Raw genomic sequence first — 18,431 nt, forward strand, 5'->3', positions numbered from 1 at the left:
AATATAGTCTACTAGCCGAGACTCTTCTTTATGTGTACGGATGTGACGTAATGACTCAATATAGTCTACTAGCCGAGACTCTTCTTTATGTGTACGGATGTGACGTAATGACTCAATATAGTCTACTAGCCGAGACTCTTCTTTATGTGTACGGATGTGACGTAATGACTCAATATAGTCTACTAGCCGAGACTCTTCTTTATGTGTACAGATGTGACGTAATGGCTCAATATAGTCTACTAGCCGAGACTCTTCTTTATGTGTACAGATGTGACGTAATGACTCAATATAGTCTACTAGCCGAGACTCTTCTTTATGTGTACGGATGTGACGTAATGGCTCAATATAGTCTACTAGCCGAGACTCTTCTTTATGTGTACGGATGTGACGTAATGGCTCAATATAGTCTACTAGCCGAGACTCTTCTTTATGTGTACGGATGTGACGTAATGACTCAATATAGTCTACTAGCCGAGACTCTTCTTTATGTGTACGGATGTGACGTAATGACTCAATATAGTTTACTAGCCGAGACTCTTCTTTATGTGTACGGATGTGACGTAATGGCTCAATATAGTCTACTAGCCGAGACTCTTCTTTATGTGTACGGATGTGACGTAATGACTCAATATAGTCTACTAGCCGAGACTCTTCTTTATGTGTACAGATGTGACGTAATGGCTCAATATAGTCTACTAGCCGAGACTCTTCTTTATGTGTACGGATGTGACGTAATGACTCAATATAGTTTACTAGCCGAGACTCTTCTTTATGTGTACGGATGTGACGTAATGGCTCAATATAGTCTACTAGCCGAGACTCTTCTTTATGTGTACGGATGTGACGTAATGACTCAATATAGTTTACTAGCCGAGACTCTTCTTTATGTGTACGGATGTGACGTAATGGCTCAATATAGTCTACTAGCCGAGACTCTTCTTTATGTGTACGGATGTGACGTAATGTAGAGGTCTGCACCCCCGCGGGACTCCCGCGGGACCCGCGGGTCGCGACGCAAAACAGTGCGGCGCGGGAGAAATTTTGAAAGGTCAATGCGGGAGCGGGCGGGATGATGAGGTGCACTTGCGGGTGCGGTCGTGAGGGATGATGCGCTGCACTCCCGCAAATTAAATATGAGTGTAAAATAAAATATATAAATGATTAAAGTGGCGTACATAATTTGTAGTTGTGACGGAGATTCTGATTGGCAGCAATAAAAACGTTTTAAGCAGCCTAAACTTGTGAATATTGTCGGGTAGGGCGGGGCATAATCTCACGCACAGTCGCACACTTGTTTAGAGACAATTCCTTCCCGCTGCTCCGTGTTCGAATTCGAAAGCTAGTTCAAGTTCAAAATAGACAGCATGGACGAGGAACAGAGCGCCTCTAGTGCTTCAGATAGAGGCCTAAGCGCTTCAGATGTAAGTTACGTTACTTCTCTAAAGTACTTGTGGTAGGCACACAGGCTATTTCAGTTTAACACCTGCACTGAGCGGCTCAAAGCCCACATAGTTTTTTAGTCACAATGTTTTAGTTCATGGCTAGCCTATAATGTGACAGGACATTATCTGCTTCTTTTACCTTTATTTTGATCATTTTCATTTAGACATGCTGGTAGCGACCTGCTGAGTTTTTTTCTTCTTATTATTATTATTATTATTATTATTATTATTCATATTATTCTATTCATATTCATATTATTATTATATTATTATTATTAAAATTAAAAGGTAGGCACACAGGCTATTTTCAGTTTAACATCTGCACTGAGCGGCTCAAAGCCCAAATAGTTTTTTAGTCGCAATGTTTCATGGCTAGCCTATAATGTGACAGGAGCATTATCGAATTATATATATTAGATAGATAATAATATTACCTAATCGAATATATATAGGCCTATATTTTTTTGTTACATGTTAAGCCTAATGGAATTTCGGCCGATTAATGTTATCTTTGTTGGCGTTCGTTACTGATGCCTGTTTAATGTTTTGTATGGTTGATTATGCAGGCTTACCAATAAATATTACCAAGTATTGGTAAGGAATTTTGTGAGCACGCATTTTTTTTCCCCAGGGCCAAGACCTTTCGTCAGAAAGTGCGGGTGGGAGCGAGACATTATATCACAGATGCGGGCGGGAGAGGGACTAAAAATGACAAATCTTTGCGGGAGCGGGAGGGAGCGGGTCTGAAAATTGTGTCCCGCGCAGGTCTCTAACGTAATGGCTCAATATAGTCTACTAGCCGAGACTCTTCTTTATGTGTACGGATGTGACGTAATGGCTCAATATAGTCTACTAGCCGAGACTCTTCTTTATGTGTACAGATGTGACGTAATGGCTCAATATAGTCTACTAGCCGAGACTCTTCTTTATGTGTACGGATGTGACGTAATGGCTCAATATAGTCTACTAGCCGAGACTCTTCTTTATGTGTACGGATGTGACGTAATGGCTCAATATAGTCTACTAGCCGAGACTCTTCTTTATGTGTACGGATGTGACGTAATGACTCAATATAGTCTACTAGCCGAGACTCTTCTTTATGTGTACGGATGTGACGTAATGGCTCAATATAGTCTACTAGCCGAGACTCTTCTTTATGTGTACGGATGTGACGTAATGACTCAATATAGTCTACTAGCCGAGACTCTTCTTTATGTGTACGGATGTGACGTAATGACTCAATATAGTCTACTAGCCGAGACTCTTCTTTATGTGTACGGATGTGACGTAATGACTCAATATAGTCTACTAGCCGAGACTCTTTTTTATGTGTACGGATGTGACGTAATGGCTCAATATAGTCTACTAGCCGAGACTCTTCTTTATGTGTACAGATGTGACGTAATGGCTCAATATAGTCTACTAGGCGAGACTCTTCTTTATGTGTACGGATGTGACGTAATGACTCAATATAGTCTACTAGGCGAGACTCTTCTTTATGTGTACGGATGTGACGTAATGACTCAATATAGTCTACTAGCCGAGACTCTTCTTTATGTGTACGGATGTGACGTAATGACTCAATATAGTCTACTAGCCGAGACTCTTCTTTATGTGTACGGATGTGACATAATGGCTCAATATAGTCTACTAGCCGAGACTCTTCTTCATGTGTACGGATGTGACGTAATGGCTCAATATAGTCTACTAGCCGAGACTCTTCTTTATGTGTACGGATGTGACGTAATGGCTCAATATAGTCTACTAGCCGAGACACTTCTTTATGTGTACAGATGTGACGTAATGACTCAATATAGTCTACTAGCCGAGACTCTTCTTTATGTGTACGGATGTGACGTAATGGCTCAATATAGTCTACTAGCCGAGACTCTTCTTTGTGTACGGATGTGATGTAATGGCTCAATATAGTCTACTAGCCGAGACTCTTCTTTATGTGTACGGATGTGACGTAATGGCTCAATATAGTCTACTAGCCGAGACTCTTCTTTATGTGTACGGATGTGACGTAATGACTCAATATAGTCTACTAGCCGAGACTCTTCTTCATGTGTACGGATGTGACGTAATGACTCAATATAGTCTACTAGCCGAGACTCTTCTTTATGTGTACAGATGTGACGTAATGACTCAATATAGTCTACTAGCCGAGACTCTTCTTCATGTGTACGGATGTGACGTAATGGCTCAATATAGTCTACTAGCCGAGACTCTTCTTTATGTGTACAGATGTGGCGGAATGACTCAATATAGTCTACTAGCCGAGACTCTTCTTTATGTGTACGGATGTGGCGTAATGACGCAATATAGTCTACTAGCCGAGACTCTTCTTTATGTGTACAGATGTGACGTAATGACTCAATATAGTCTACTAGCCGAGACACTTCTTTATGTGTACGGATGTGACGTAATGACTCAATATAGTCTACTAGCCGAGACTCTTCTTTATGTGTACAGATGTGACGTAATGACTCAATATAGTCTACTAGCCGAGACACTTCTTTATGTGTACAGATGTGACGTAATGGCTCAATATAGTCTACTAGCCGAGACTCTTCTTCATGTGTACGGATGTGACGTAATGACTCAATATAGTCTACTAGCCGAGACACTTCTTTATGTGTACAGATGTGACGTAATGGCTCAATATAGTCTACTAGCCGAGACTCTTCTTCATGTGTACGGATGTGACGTAATGACGCAATATAGTTTACTAGCCGAGACTCTTCTTTATGTGTACAGATGTGACGTAATGACTCAATATAGTCTACTAGCCGAGACACTTCTTTATGTGTACAGATGTGACGTAATGGCTCAATATAGTCTACTAGCCGAGACTCTTCTTCATGTGTACGGATGTGACGTAATGACTCAATATAGTCTACTAGCCGAGACTCTTCTTTATGTGTACAGATGTGACGTAATGACTCAATATAGTCTACTAGCCGAGACACTTCTTTATGTGTACAGATGTGACGTAATGGCTCAATATAGTCTACTAGCCGAGACTCTTCTTCATGTGTACGGATGTGACGTAATGACTCAATATAGTCTACTAGCCGAGACTCTTCTTCATGTGTACGGATGTGACGTAATGGCTCAATATAGTCTACTAGCCGAGACTCTTCTTCATGTGTACGGATGTGACGTAATGACTCAATATAGCCTACTAGCCGAGACTCTTCTTCATGTGTACGGATGTGACGTAATGGCTCAATATAGTCTACTAGCCGAGACTCTTCTTTATGTGTACGGATGTGACGTAATGACTCAATATAGTCTACTAGCCGAGACACTTCTTTATGTGTACGGATGTGACGTAATGGCTCAATATAGTCTACTAGCCGAGACTCTTCTTCATGTGTACGGATGTGACGTAATGGCTCAATATAGTCTACTAGCCGAGACTCTTCTTCATGTGTACGGATGTGACGTAATGGCTCAATATAGTCTACTAGCCGAGACTTTCCCCGTTGCGAAAGTGCACTCCTAACGTTAGTCTACGGTGCTGCACTGCTAACTTAGCTGACTGCAGCTCATTTTCCCCGAGAATATCATGGTATGTTAACAACAACCCTTTAGAAAATTTAAGTCCTTTGTGGATCCTTTTGATCTGCTTTCTCCATGCTTCTTTGACTAATCTCAGTCTCACGCACGCTGCACGCGAGTTAACCATGTTCGACACATTTAACTGGAATTGGGGCGTCCACACTGTTTAATACATCTAAGGCACCGCTCGCGTTGTGTTTTGGAAAGGGAAAAAACACAACTTTTCCAGACAATCTCTCGGGGTATCTTGTGTCCGATTTACAAACGCCGTGGGCGCGCCGCTTACTGTTTGACGGAACAGCTCACACAGTAACGGTTGCTATGATGTGTGATTGGACAATGGCCGTTTTGTGGGAGGGGCCGGCGAAAGGTCAATTATGTTTGATCAGTTACATTCCCATTATTTTATCTCATTCTAATGAAAAAGCAGGGAGTGCTAAATTACTACTCATAGGTCACTTTCTCTTATGTAGTGTTGTTTTACTGTAAAAACAATCATAGTAAATACATATTGTGTTTTGAAAGTTGTCTGTTGTCGTTACTTGGTGTGTTTGCTCGGCGGCTGCTATGAGATGCTTGTTTTATTCTGCAGTAAACTAGATGGATATTACAATATCATATTAATGAAAGCTGGATGACTTGTGCTACTAAATGGAATGCAATTAATATTAAAACGTACGGTGGAGAAAATGCTATGTTAATACAACGGTTCGGCTTGGCGCAGCACGGTTCGGCTCGCTTCGCTTGTCCACTGCTGGTACGGCTCAGTACGGGTCAGCTCGGCATGGTTCCGCTCAATGCACTTTTAAAAAAAACTTTTGCTGATAATTTACTCACCCCCGTGTCATCCAAGATGTCCATGTCTTTCTTTCTTCAGTCGAAAAAAAATTAAGGTTTTTGATGAAAACATTTCAGGATTTTCTCCATATAATGGACTTCAATGGGAAACAAACGGTTCAAGGTCCAAAAGACAGTTTCAGTGCAAAATGTTCAAAGGGCTTTAAACGATTCCAGACAATGAATAAGGGTCTCATCAAGCGAAACATCGCACATTTAAAAAATATGCTCTCCTGTTCGAACTCATTGATCAAAATGAACAAATCTTTTTCGATTCATTTTGTTCATTCAACGAACAAAATGACTCGAAAAAAGATTTGTTCATTTTGATGAACGAGTTCGAACAGGAGAGTCAAGCAAGGCGAGCATTTGTGCTTATAAAACGTAACTTTTGTATTCAGTTTTTAAATGAGTGATCGTTTAGCTTGATAAGACCCTTATTCATCGTCTGGAATCGTTTAAAGCCCTTTGAACAGTTTGCACTGAAACTGTCTTTTGGACCTTGAACCGTTTGGACCCCATTGAAGTCCATTATATGGAGAAAAATCCTGGAATGTTTTCATCAAAAACCTTAATTTCTTTTCGACTGAAGAAAGAAAGACATGGACATCTTGGATGACATGGGGGTGAGTAAATTATCAGCAAAAGTTTTTAAGTGACTTTAAGTCGATCTTTAAAAAGTTACCTGTCTTGCTGAGATTTGTCAGTAAAAGGAGAACTACATGCCATTACTGTAATGCAAAGAATTCTAAATAATATAATTACATAAAAAAAAAAAAAAAAAAAAAAAAAAAAAAAACTCACCCATTCTGTGAAGGATTGTCCTAAATAATTTTTCAAGCAGCGTTTTAACTTGTGCGGTGTGTTTCTTTGCCGTGTTGTTGAACACGTGGTATCTCCCCTGATAATTCTGAATGAGTTTCTTTAAGAATTGATTATCATTGATAAATTCTTCTATTGTCATCTTTTCTTCCTCCAGTTCGTCTCCTCTGGTGAAGAGAATCCAGGTTTTCTTCAAGCGCTCTTCTCCTAACAGCTCCTCAATCTTCTCCACTGTTTCTTTCTCTTCTGCTGTGAATCTAGCAGATTTAATAACAAGCAGAAACACACAAAGATCTGATTCACATCTCTGCAAAATGCTCTGATATCTCTGCCGAATCTCTTCTTCACTCTGCTCAGTGTCACATAATCCTGGTGTGTCATAAACAGAGACTGAAAACCCACAGAACCTAACAGAATCAACAGCAACATCTTGACTAACAGATTTGGAGCTTTTCTTTGACACAAAAGCGTCTCGTCCCAGGATAGTGTTTCCTGATGCACTCTTCCCAGCTCCGGTCTTTCCCAGTAACACCAAATTCAGATCTGACATCCCTTCTGCCATTTCAGTGATGTAAAATCCTGAAAGCGAACGCATCAATTATTTGTGAATGCATTTCACTTGGTATATTTAAATAAACAGTATTACATTATATGAGTTAATATCACAACTGCTCGTTCTGTTAAATTCTCCAAATCAACGTCTAGGTTCATATATATATATATATATATATTATATATATATATTCTCTTGTCCAACTGAGGGTTATGGATCAGACTATTTTCCTTCTATCCCCTAAACCATTCAGGACTCGTGCTTAAAAAACAACAACGTGTATGGTCGAACTATTATGTAATTAACCGAATTCTATTCATATATTGCATTAATAAACAATGGTCTTACTAGATTCAAAAGCTTCTTCAATGCAAATTGCTCTTCAGTAATTCATCTGTTGTTCCCTCTATATCTGTTACACTGCATTGATATGTTCGACTGTCTCTCTGACTCCACCAATCACATAATAATCCTGTAAAATGCGTCCGTAAGATTAGCTGTATCGTCTGGATTAGTAGCCCAAATATAGTCAAGGGAATTCTCTTTATTTACTAGTTTATTATAACGAAATGCGCATCACTAAAACACTACATAAAACAGCTTGTTATTTGCTACTTATGTTTTAACTTGAATTAGACTGTTTTAATGCTAAAAGTGCGTCATCCTGAGCAGGCAGGACACATTTTCAGGACACCTGCAGTTCTTTACTATTTACGGACCAAAACCTCTAATCTTGTAATAAAATGTTGTTAAACCATACCTCAGATGAGATTTAAACCAGATGTATGAAAAAGTAGTGTAGTAAAAGCATATTCATGCGAGTTCTCCCCTTCCTCATTGCGCTCTTCTTCTTCTTCTTCTTCTTTGGGGTTTTACGGCAGCTTGCGTCCAATCGGTAGCATTACTGCCACCTACCGTATTGAATTCCATTTACACTAAATTCTCTTGTCCTACTGAAGGTTATGGATCAGAGTCAGACTATTTTCCTTCTATCCCCTGGCCTGAACCATTGAGGACTCTTGTTTAAAAAAATACCAACGTGTATGGTCGAACTATATTTTTCAATTAACCACATTCTATTCATATATTAATAAACGATGCTCTTCTAGATTCAAAAGCTTCTTCAATGCTAATTGTTGTTCTCCTTTCTTCAGTAGTTCATCTTATTCCCTCTATATCTGTTACACTGTTATACATGTTCCACTGTTTCTCTGACTCCACCAATCAGATAATAATCATGTAATCCTGTAAGATGTTTTCATATTGTATTGTTGAATTACATGAGTAGTTCACTTCCGTGCAAAACGCCATGTTCAAGTTTTTTTTTTTATTTAATTTGTATTATAGTTGTACATTGTTCTGTCCAAGTGCCTCTGCCGAGTAGGCGGAGTTTAAAGGGACACAGAGCTTAAGTCTCGCGAATTCGGAGAAAGCGTCGCGAGATCCGATACACTGCAATGGAGGAAAAGAAATGTGGTGCGTGTTATATTGTAAATAAACGAAACAAGGCGGATTAAAGCCAGCACATATAATAATAATAATAATGATAATAATAATAATAGATAACTGAGTGATAATAGAGCACTCAGCTTGTGACAGTGGCTGGTGTAGAAAGTGATATGGGCCTGGATTGATCTAGGCTGTCCCGAAAACTGGAAATTGTAATATACTACAGCAGCAGAGTCTTGAGTTGCCTGATGAATATTTAAAAAAATTAAAAACAGAATATATAAAAATAATTAATTTGTAACGTTCGTCATTTTGAATAGAAATCGTCACTCAAAATGCATTCATTCACGTTGTTACGAAGCTGGAGACGAGATGAGATCCATGTGCAGCTTTATTTAGAATCATCAAACAGGCAGGGGTCAGGAAACAGCAAAACAGGGATATCAGAGAGTGAGCGCAGAGAGTCGTCAGGTAACAGGCAGAAGATCAGGGCAGGCAGCAAACAGGCAGAAGTCAGGAAACAAACCAGGATCAAAACCAGAGAAATCAGAAACAGGATATACGCTCAGAAATTACAAGCCGTGGCAATGCAATACTTCGCACTGGGTGAGTGTAAGAGTGTGGCTTAAATAGAGAGTCTGATGAGGTGCAGGTGTGTGTGTAATCAGTCACCGGGATGAGGCATTATGGGAAATGGAGTTCTGGAGAAGTGATCAGTTCTGATGTGGAGTGCCCTCTGGTGATTCTCTGGGGCACTCCAACTGGTAATCGTGACATAGCCCCACCCCAAAGAGCGGCTTCCAGACGCTCAAAACAAACAAAACTGTCCAGGTGGGCGGTGGAGCGAAGGCGGATCTGGGGGTGGGATGGAGGGCCAGGTCCGTGGAGCAGAAGAGGAGCAGGTGACCAGAGCGTATCAGGCTGAGCAGGCGACCAGAGCGGAGCAGGCTGTGCAGGTGACCAGAGCGGAGCAGGCTGTGCAGGCGAAGGCCAGGGCGGAGCTGTCGGACCCTCGGGTGTCCAAGGCGAAGCAAACTGTGGGCATGGTTAGAGCAGAGCAGGCTGTGGACGTGGCCAGGGCGGAACTGTGGGACCCTCGGGTGTCCACGGCGGTGAAGACCCCTCGGGCGTCCACGGCGGTGAGGACCCCTCGGGCGGCCACGGCGGTGAGGACCCCTCGGGCGGCCACGGCGGTGATGCCCTCTCAGGACCAGACACCGGCTCGGGACCAGACACCAGCTCAGGAACAGACACCGGCTCAGGAACAGACACTAGAACAGAAATGGTCACAAACACAGAAACAAAGACAGAAACAAACACTGGCTCAGGAACAGACACTGGGTCGGCCATCTTGTCCGGAGACACTGGGTCGGCCATCTTGTCCGGAGACACTGGGTCGGCCATCTTGTCCGGAGACACTGGCTTGGAGGCGGCCATCTTGTCCGGAGACACTGGCTTGGAGGCGGCCATCTTGTCCGGAGACACTGGCTTGGAGGCGGCCATCTTGTCCGGAGACACTGGCTTGGAGGCGGCCATCTTGTCCGGAGACACTGGCTTGGAGGCGGCCATCTTGTCCGGAGACACTGGCTTGGAGGCGGCCATCTTGTCCGGAGACACTGGCTTGGAGGCGGCCATCTTGTCCGGAGACACTGGCTTGGAGGTGGCCATCTTGTCCGGAGACACTGGCTTGGAGGCGGCCATCTTGTCCGGAGACACTGGCTTGGAGGCGGCCATCTTGTCCGTAGACACTGGCTTGGAGGTGGCCATCTTGTGCGTAGACACTGGCTCGGAGGCGGCCATCTTGTCCGTAGACACTGGTTTGGAGACGTGAAGCGTCTCTGGCTCGGCAGAAGTGACGTGAACAGGCTCAGACTCGGCAGGGCTGACATGGAACTCAGGCTGGGCTGTCTCGGCGGGACGAGACTCTGGCTGGGCGGAAGTGACGTGAAGCGTCTCTGGCTCGGCAGAAGTGACTTGAAGCGTCTCTGGCTCGGCAGAAGTGAAGTGACGCGTCTCTGGCTCGGCAGAAGTGACGTGAAGCGTCTCTGGCTCGGCAGAAGTGACGTGAAGCGTCTCTGGCTCGGCAGAAGTGAAGTGACGCGTCTCTGGCTCGGCAGAAGTGAAGTGAAGCGTCTCTGGCTCGGCAGAAGTGAAGTGACGCGTCTCTGGCTCGGCAGAAGTGACGTGAAGCGTCTCTGGCTCGGCAGAAGTGACTTGAAGCGTCTCTGGCTCGGCAGAAGTGAAGTGACGCGTCTCTGGCTCGGCAGAAGTGACGTGAAGCGTCTCTGGCTCGGCAGAAGTGACGTGAAGCGTCTCTGGCTCGGCAGAAGTGAAGTGACGCGTCTCTGGCTCGGCAGAAGTGAAGTGAAGCGTCTCTGGCTCGGCAGAAGTGACGTGAAGCGTCTCTGGCTCGGCAGAAGTGAAGTGAAGCGTCTCTGGCTCGGCAGAAGTGAAGTGAAGCGTCTCTGGCTCGGCAGAAGTGAAGTGACGCGTCTCTGGCTCGGCAGAAGTGACGTGAAGCGTCTCTGGCTCGGCAGAAGTGACGTGAAGCGTCTCTGGCTCGGCAGAAGTGAAGTGACGCGTCTCTGGCTCGGCAGAAGTGAAGTGACGCGTCTCTGGCTCGGCAGAAGTGAAGTGACGCGTCTCTGGCTCGGCAGAAGTGACGTGAAGCGTCTCTGGCTCGGTAGAAGTGAAGTGACGCGTCTCTGGCTCGGCAGAAGTGAAGTGACGCGTCTCTGGCTCGGCAGAAGTGAAGTGACGCGTCTCTGGCTCGGCAGAAGTGACGTGAAGCGTCTCTGGCTCGGCAGAAGTGAAGTGAAGCGTCTCTGGCTCGGCAGAAGTGAAGTGAAGCGTCTCTGGCTCGGCAGAAGTGACGTGAAGCGTCTCTGGCTCGGCAGAAGTGAAGTGAAGCGTCTCTGGCTCGGCAGAAGTGACGTGAAGCGTCTCTGGCTCGGCAGAAGTGACGTGAAGCGTCTCTGGCTCGGCAGAAGTGAAGTGAAGCGTCTCTGGCTCGGTAGAAGTGAAGTGAAGCGTCTCTGGCTCGGCAGAAGTGAAGTGAAGCGTCTCTGGCTCGGTAGAAGTGAAGTGACGCGTCTCTGGCTCGGCAGAAGTGACGTGAAGCGTCTCTGGCTCGGCAGAAGTGAAGTGAAGCGTCTCTGGCTCGGTAGAAGTGAAGTGACGCGTCTCTGGCTCGGCAGAAGTGAAGTGAAGCGTCTCTGGCTCGGCAGAAGTGACGTGAAGCGTCTCTGGCTCGGCAGAAGTGAAGTGAAGCGTCTCTGGCTCGGCAGAAGTGAAGTGAAGCGTCTCTGGCTCGGCAGAAGTGAAGTGACGCGTCTCTGGCTCGGCAGAAGTGACGTGAAGCGTCTCTGGCTCGGCAGAAGTGACGTGAAGCGTCTCTGGCTCGGCAGAAGTGAAGTGACGCGTCTCTGGCTCGGCAGAAGTGAAGTGACGCGTCTCTGGCTCGGCAGAAGTGAAGTGACGCGTCTCTGGCTCGGCAGAAGTGACGTGAAGCGTCTCTGGCTCGGCAGAAGTGAAGTGACGCGTCTCTGGCTCGGCAGAAGTGAAGTGACGCGTCTCTGGCTCGGCAGAAGTGACGTGAAGCGTCTCTGGCTCGGCAGAAGTGAAGTGAAGCGTCTCTGGCTCGGCAGAAGTGAAGTGAAGCGTCTCTGGCTCGGCAGAAGTGACGTGAAGCGTCTCTGGCTCGGCAGAAGTGAAGTGACGCGTCTCTGGCTCGGCAGAAGTGAAGTGACGCGTCTCTGGCTCGGCAGAAGTGAAGTGAAGCGTCTCTGGCTCGGCAGAAGTGACGTGAAGCGTCTCTGGCTCGGCAGAAGTGACGTGAAGCGTCTCTGGCTCGGCAGAAGTGAAGTGAAGCGTCTCTGGCTCGGTAGAAGTGAAGTGAAGCGTCTCTGGCTCGGCAGAAGTGAAGTGAAGCGTCTCTGGCTCGGTAGAAGTGAAGTGACGCGTCTCTGGCTCGGCAGAAGTGACGTGAAGCGTCTCTGGCTCGGCAGAAGTGAAGTGAAGCGTCTCTGGCTCGGTAGAAGTGAAGTGACGCGTCTCTGGCTCGGTAGAAGTGAAGTGACGCGTCTCTGGCTCGGCAGAAGTGAAGTGAAGCGTCTCTGGCTCGGCAGAAGTGAAGTGAAGCGTCTCTGGCTCGGTAGAAGTGAAGTGACGCGTCTCTGGCTCGGCAGAAGTGACGTGAAGCGTCTCTGGCTCGGCAGAAGTGAAGTGAAGCGTCTCTGGCTCGGCAGAAGTGACGTGAAGCGTCTCTGGCTCGGCAGAAGTGACGTGAAGCGTCTCTGGCTGGATGGTCTCAGGCTGGACGGTCTCTGGGAACGCCCCTTCGGCCTTATCCTCAAAGCCCACAGTAAATGATGAGCCGCTAATTCTCAGGGCGAATCCAATATACTGACATAAAGTCCATTGAGGGGTATTATCAGGCATGAGATAATTTATTATGTCCTTAAGTCCATATCGGAAAGCATCTTTTAAGACTGAATCATCCAAGTCCACCCCATGGCATAACTCACAAAATTCCTCAACATATTCCTCTATAGAACGATTACCTTGGCTGAGGCGGAAGAGACTAATAAGTGGGTCCATGGTGGATCTCGGTTCTCTCTCGGCTGCTGGATCTGAAGAGGCGAAGTATTCTGTTACGAAGCTGGAGACGAGATGAGATCCATGTGCAGCTTTATTTAGAATCATCAAACAGGCAGGGGTCAGGAAACAGCAAAACAGGGATATCAGAGAGTGAGCGCAGAGAGTCGTCAGGTAACAGGCAGAAGATCAGGGCAGGCAGCAAACAGGCAGAAGTCAGGAAACAAACCAGGATCAAAACCAGAGAAATCAGAAACAGGATATACGCTCAGAAATTACAAGCCGTGGCAATGCAATACTTCGCACTGGGTGAGTGTAAGAGTGTGGCTTAAATAGAGAGTCTGATGAGGTGCAGGTGTGTGTGTAATCAGTCACCGGGATGAGGCATTATGGGAAATGGAGTTTTGGAGAAGTGATCAGTTCTGATGTGGAGTGCCCTCTGGTGATTCTCTGGGGCACTCCAACTGGTAATCGTGACACACGTCTTCTCCGGTTTGAGTTTAACCATAAAAATATACAGCATCGAAAACAAAACATTTTGTATATATCACATTATAGGCTATATTATTTATTTTTATTAATGTATATGGTACTGTGAGTAATTGTGGGCACATTAGATGTGTAAATCTATATAATCGGATGTTGACCGTAAACTGTTATACGTCCATGACTATACTATACGTCATGGTTATATGTTGCTCTGAATTGCACCCAATGATTTCACCCACTGTTGCACTTGTGTATATGGTTGTGTGGCAATAAAAGGATTTGGTTTTGATTTGATCCGCCAGGGCTTTTAGTCCATGGTGCACGTATTTGGAGAAATATTGATTTATTGTTACATGGTATTTTCATATGAATAAAGAATGTTTACAGTATACATGCTTGGTAAAGTGTCATATTAATCCTAACTGCAGATGTTGCTGTTAACATTCTAAAACGCTTAACGTGAAAAAGGCTTAATGTGGCTTACTGCACTAAAACAGTGATATTAAAAAACAACAACTCAGAAACATCATATTAATTAATTAGCTATACAATATGTACAATTTTTTTTTTTTAAATCTGATGAGCCCAGAATGATGATTGCGTCAAAACACATTGTGTTGAAGCATATTAAAGACAACAAATACACATAAAAAACATGATTTGTATCAAACTTTTGATAAAGGCAATAAAGTGTTCATCAAATACAGCAATAATTAAAGTTGGAGACTTTGTAACTGGCCAAGAATCTCCGTCAACTTCCCGTCTTTAATACGGGTCTGTTCTGCCTCCTCTCTGGCCTCTCTCAGCCTCGCTTCATAATAACGCTTGTACTCAATCATTTTAATCTGGTTCCTCTGATTCAGTCGTTTCAACTCTTCGATCTTCTTTTCTTTTTCTTGCTCGGATGCTGTTGGTGTTTTAATTCTCTCCTCCAGATTTCTCTTCTCTTCAGCAAATTTTAACTCCAGTTCTCTCTCTTTCTCCTGTAGTTTCTTCTCGTACAGTTTCTTCAGTTCTTCTTCTTTATTGTTCAGCATGTCCTCCGCGTCCCGGTAAGAATCACTGGTGTAAAATCCTCCTCCATTATCAGAGACCATGTCATCTACCTTCTCTAAGAAGTCCACAACTTGTATGCGATCTTCAACGTCTTTATTGTTGAACACATGATATCTTCCTCCACAGCGTCTCAGGATTTCTTTCAGGTTTTCACTGGCTCCATCGACGTAATCTTCAATAGTGTCGGTCAGTTCATCCCCGTGTGTGAAGAGGATGATTGTGTGTTTATCTGCTTCTTCTCCAAATACGGCTCTGATCTTCTCCACTGAAAGTCTCTCTTCTTTCGTAAACGGGCCGAGTTGAATGACCAGGATGATGGCGTGAGGTCCAGGTGCCGTCATGTTTATACACTTACTGATCTCCTGTTTCAGAAGCTCCTCTGAAGCATCAGTGTCAAACAGACCAGGTGTATCTACAAGAGTAATTTCTCTTCCAGCCACTTCTGCAGACTCCTTCCAGCACTCTTTGGTCACAGATGAAGAACTTTTGGCGGCTCTGAAGGCTTTTCTATCCAGGATTGTGTTTCCAGAAGAGCTTTTCCCTGCTCCAGTCCTTCCCACCACAACCATCCGTCTCATGGACACTGAAAAAGATGAAATGAGCAAATCTGCTATAGACAGAGTAAATTAAGTCAAAGACAAAGCAAGCAAATGCTTATATTATGAGCATAATGTATACTCACTATTTGGAGAATCTAAATCAAGGCTTCCCCTTCTACCTGCAAAAAGAAAAGACAATCATTTAATTATGACTATTGAGTTATATAGTAAAAAATCTTACAGATTTCCCTTAAATAATTCTACTTAGACATTGATACAAGCTCCAGTCTCAAGTCAACCTTACAAGTCACAATAAAGATTAACAAAAAAAAAACAGATAGAAAACGATACTGTTATGATCTCGGTGTAAAAACCGTGTTTCAGTTGCTGTATTAAAAATAAACTAGCGTACATGGTTTTATTATTTCATCCATATCTTCATATGGTAGAAATAGCAGTAGGCCTAAGCTATTATCAAATTAGTCTTTTTTTTATTTGAGTTGCAGCAATCACTAAAAATTCAACTCTAAATAATACAAAAATAAATGTAGTAAATTTTTGATAAACTAAGCCACAATATCAATATTTATAAGGCATAAAGTTACCTCGTGTCACTGTTGTGGCACTTGAGAAGGCTGACATGATTAAGATTTATACCAGATCAGTAATGGCAAATCTCTCCACTGTGATCACTGAAAACAAGTAAAATATTAATATTAATAATAAAATAATTTCTGCCATGTACTGCAGGAGTTTGAAGCAATTATAGGTCAAAAGACTTATTTGAGAATGCAATGATGAAGCAGGAAACAAGACAAGACTTTTGCCACTTAAAAATAAAAATAAAAAAAAAATAAAAAAGTAAAAGCCTACAGACAAAATAGCTGCAATCTGTTCTGTGAAATAAACTTTGGGTGAAGCATAAAATAATGACAAAAAAGACGGTCAAGTGTGATGAATCTGGCAGTGATTATTAGTTGAGCAATGTACCCTGTTGGCCGATTCGTCAACGCAGCTCGGATGTGTTTCCTAGCGACACTCAATGGCCAGCGTGGCGCGAACAATCCTCACCAGCGCAGCGCACACCATACATAGCCTACATGCAAATAAATGTACAATAAAGAAACCCCTCCTTCCTTACAAAAATTGGTTCTCTGCTGAAGTTTAGGAGTTTTCCTACAGAAGACAAAGAAGAAGAAAGAGATGATGAAATACATACATTTCTTATGTTTATTATCTTTAATAGTGTCAGTAAAGAGTAGTGTTGTGCGTCGATATTTTGAAGAATTGCACATATATAGAGAGGCTACGGAAAGCTGCATAAAGCAGAAAATTCAATGACGTTCAATATCGTAGTCGTCTTGAGGAGCACGCCAACCTTCTGGTAATTATATCAGACAGTTTACATGTTCAGGTAATGTATTTTATTATTGTAGTAAGTTTTGCATCCAGCCATCATTTGTAGACTTTAAGCTTTTTATGCTTGAATTCCATAATTAAAACAATCATTTGTTAATTTTGAATAAAATGTTAAAACTAAAGATCGATTTTATGTTATTGATATTTTGTGATATTGACTTATAGGGTGAATTAATTCAGTGTGATTTGGACACTTTTTGCCATTGAGATAATTGGAAAAAGTGTCCCTCCCAATCAACCTGAAAACACAATATAGTGTGTGTGAATAGACAATCCCAATCCAATCAACCTGAATGGACACACACACACACACACACACACACACACACACTAATATATATATATATATATATATATACACACACACACACACACACACACAGCGACACATTAAATTAATAGTTGTTTTATAGAAACCAGGTTGTTGTATGTTGTTGTTGTATGGTTTGCGCTGCGCTGACGCCCATTGATGAGTGTCGCTAGGACGTCCGCGCTGCGCTGACGAATCGGCCGCGCGGCTCGGACCATTGATCCGCGCAGATGACATGTAAACCCCCGCTGTCTCGTCCCACTTTTGGTTTGTTTGGCCTCCCATAAGTGCCGCTGCGTTTTATCCAAAGCTGAACATTTTTCAACTCTCGGCGACCAGTAAAAAAACGCAGGGCCCTGGGCGCTTCAGCGTGAAAAAAAAAAAAAAAAAAACGCTCAGCGCCTCGTTATTACACTCATGGCGTTTAAAAAACGCGGCACTCCCATTGAAAACAATTGAAAAAGTACGCCAGGCGCATTGGAAACACGCTTTGGTGGACAAACGGCCTTATTATCGATGTAAACACTAACGTTAGGTCTCAACGCAAATCGAAAGTAAAACAGTACGAATGTGCCGTGGCAAAGACACACTTGTTTGCACTAACGTTACATAAATAAGCACAAATTATTGTCAGTATAATTATTATCATAAAAAATAACCGTAAAATAAAGACAGAAAGTTACCTTTTGTCTATTTTGTGGCACTTGATGAGAATATGACGCACAGCCGATTTCTACCAGAGTTACTACGCAGACCTAAAATGGCGACTTCCTCAATCGATCACCGGAAGAAGAACCAAAAGTCTGCTTCTTCTTCTTGAAATTTTATAGACCTTTTTCACAAAAACCGGAAATACGTAATCGTTGTGGAAACGGAGTTCCCGTCAACTGTTAACACATCAGAAAAACCTACTCTGGGAGGAGAAAATTGATCAGAGAGTCTTCAAAACTTCAAAAAAATGTAAACTTGTCATGGTCCAGTTGTTGATGACTTTGTAAAATGCTGTGGTGATGCTTGTCTGCAGCTGATGTAGGCCTATCTAAGACCAAAGATATGATATTGATTTTAGAACTGAAGCTCATTCTTCCCAATATACGTTCATTAAAGGTAAGAAGGTGTGTGGAAAGTTATTAATATTTAGGGAGTATTATTTACAATAAACTACATTTTGATGTGAATACCAGAAAGAAGTCTGTCAGTTTTATTCAACAGTTATCCTGATTTTTTTGCACTGCTGTTGATAGAACGATCAAAGATGAAGAAAAATTATACAAAGATTAATTTATTCCTTGTACACTCAGATTGTTAAATACTCAGAATGGTATATATTAATATTTTAAATTTATATGTAG

At 43.1% G+C, this 18,431-nt stretch overlaps 3 protein-coding genes across 8 annotated transcripts in view; all 3 read right to left on the reverse strand.

The window, feature by feature from the left end:
* The window catches only part of LOC120463191 (GTPase IMAP family member 8), a 39,168-nt gene extending 31,101 nt beyond the window's left edge, over window positions 1–8,067 (reverse strand). Inside the window, exons 1-2 of the mRNA XM_089127627.1 lie at window positions 7,982–8,067; window positions 6,651–7,247 (exon numbers count right to left, since the gene is read on the reverse strand). Coding sequence (XP_088983753.1) covers window positions 6,651–7,230 — 580 coding nt within the window. The 5' untranslated portion in view covers window positions 7,231–7,247; window positions 7,982–8,067. The remainder of the gene's footprint in view (window positions 1–6,650; window positions 7,248–7,981) is intronic.
* The window catches only part of LOC148981893 (GTPase IMAP family member 8-like), a 128,823-nt gene that overhangs the window by 74,173 nt on the left and 36,219 nt on the right, over window positions 1–18,431 (reverse strand). The window lies entirely within an intron of this gene.
* LOC120463211 (GTPase IMAP family member 7-like) lies at window positions 14,082–17,885 on the reverse strand. 5 transcript variants are annotated; one of them, XM_089129203.1, is made up of 5 exons: window positions 17,763–17,885; window positions 16,341–16,526; window positions 15,956–16,042; window positions 15,494–15,529; window positions 14,082–15,394 (listed from the first exon to the last, which is right to left on the reverse strand). In XM_089129203.1, exons 3-5 carry the CDS (start codon window positions 15,990–15,992, stop codon window positions 14,469–14,471), a joined length of 999 nt encoding a protein of 332 aa, XP_088985329.1. In that variant the 5' UTR covers window positions 15,993–16,042; window positions 16,341–16,526; window positions 17,763–17,885; the 3' UTR covers window positions 14,082–14,468. The 5 variants fall into 5 exon arrangements, with proteins under 5 accessions (XP_088985329.1, XP_088985330.1, XP_088985332.1 ...); XM_089129204.1 differs by having other exon boundaries at window positions 16,341–16,446; window positions 17,763–17,870; XM_089129206.1 differs by lacking the exon at window positions 15,956–16,042.

This window comes from Pimephales promelas, chromosome 3 (assembly GCF_988280905.1).
Source record: "Pimephales promelas chromosome 3, fPimPro1.hap1.1, whole genome shotgun sequence".
Classification (NCBI taxonomy): Eukaryota; Metazoa; Chordata; class Actinopteri; order Cypriniformes; family Leuciscidae; genus Pimephales; species Pimephales promelas.

Excerpts from the sequence above, each read along its gene's own strand:
- LOC120463211 (XM_089129203.1), bottom strand. The coding sequence starts at position 15,992 with ATGTCAGCCTTCTCAAGTGCCACAACAGTGACACGAG. Across the intron at positions 15,530-15,955 it reads TGCCACAACAGTGACACGAG|GTAGAAGGGGAAGCCTTGAT; the intron begins GTAACTTTATGC and ends TTCTTTTTGCAG. Across the intron at positions 15,395-15,493 it reads TGATTTAGATTCTCCAAATA|TGTCCATGAGACGGATGGTT; the intron begins GTGAGTATACAT and ends CATCTTTTTCAG.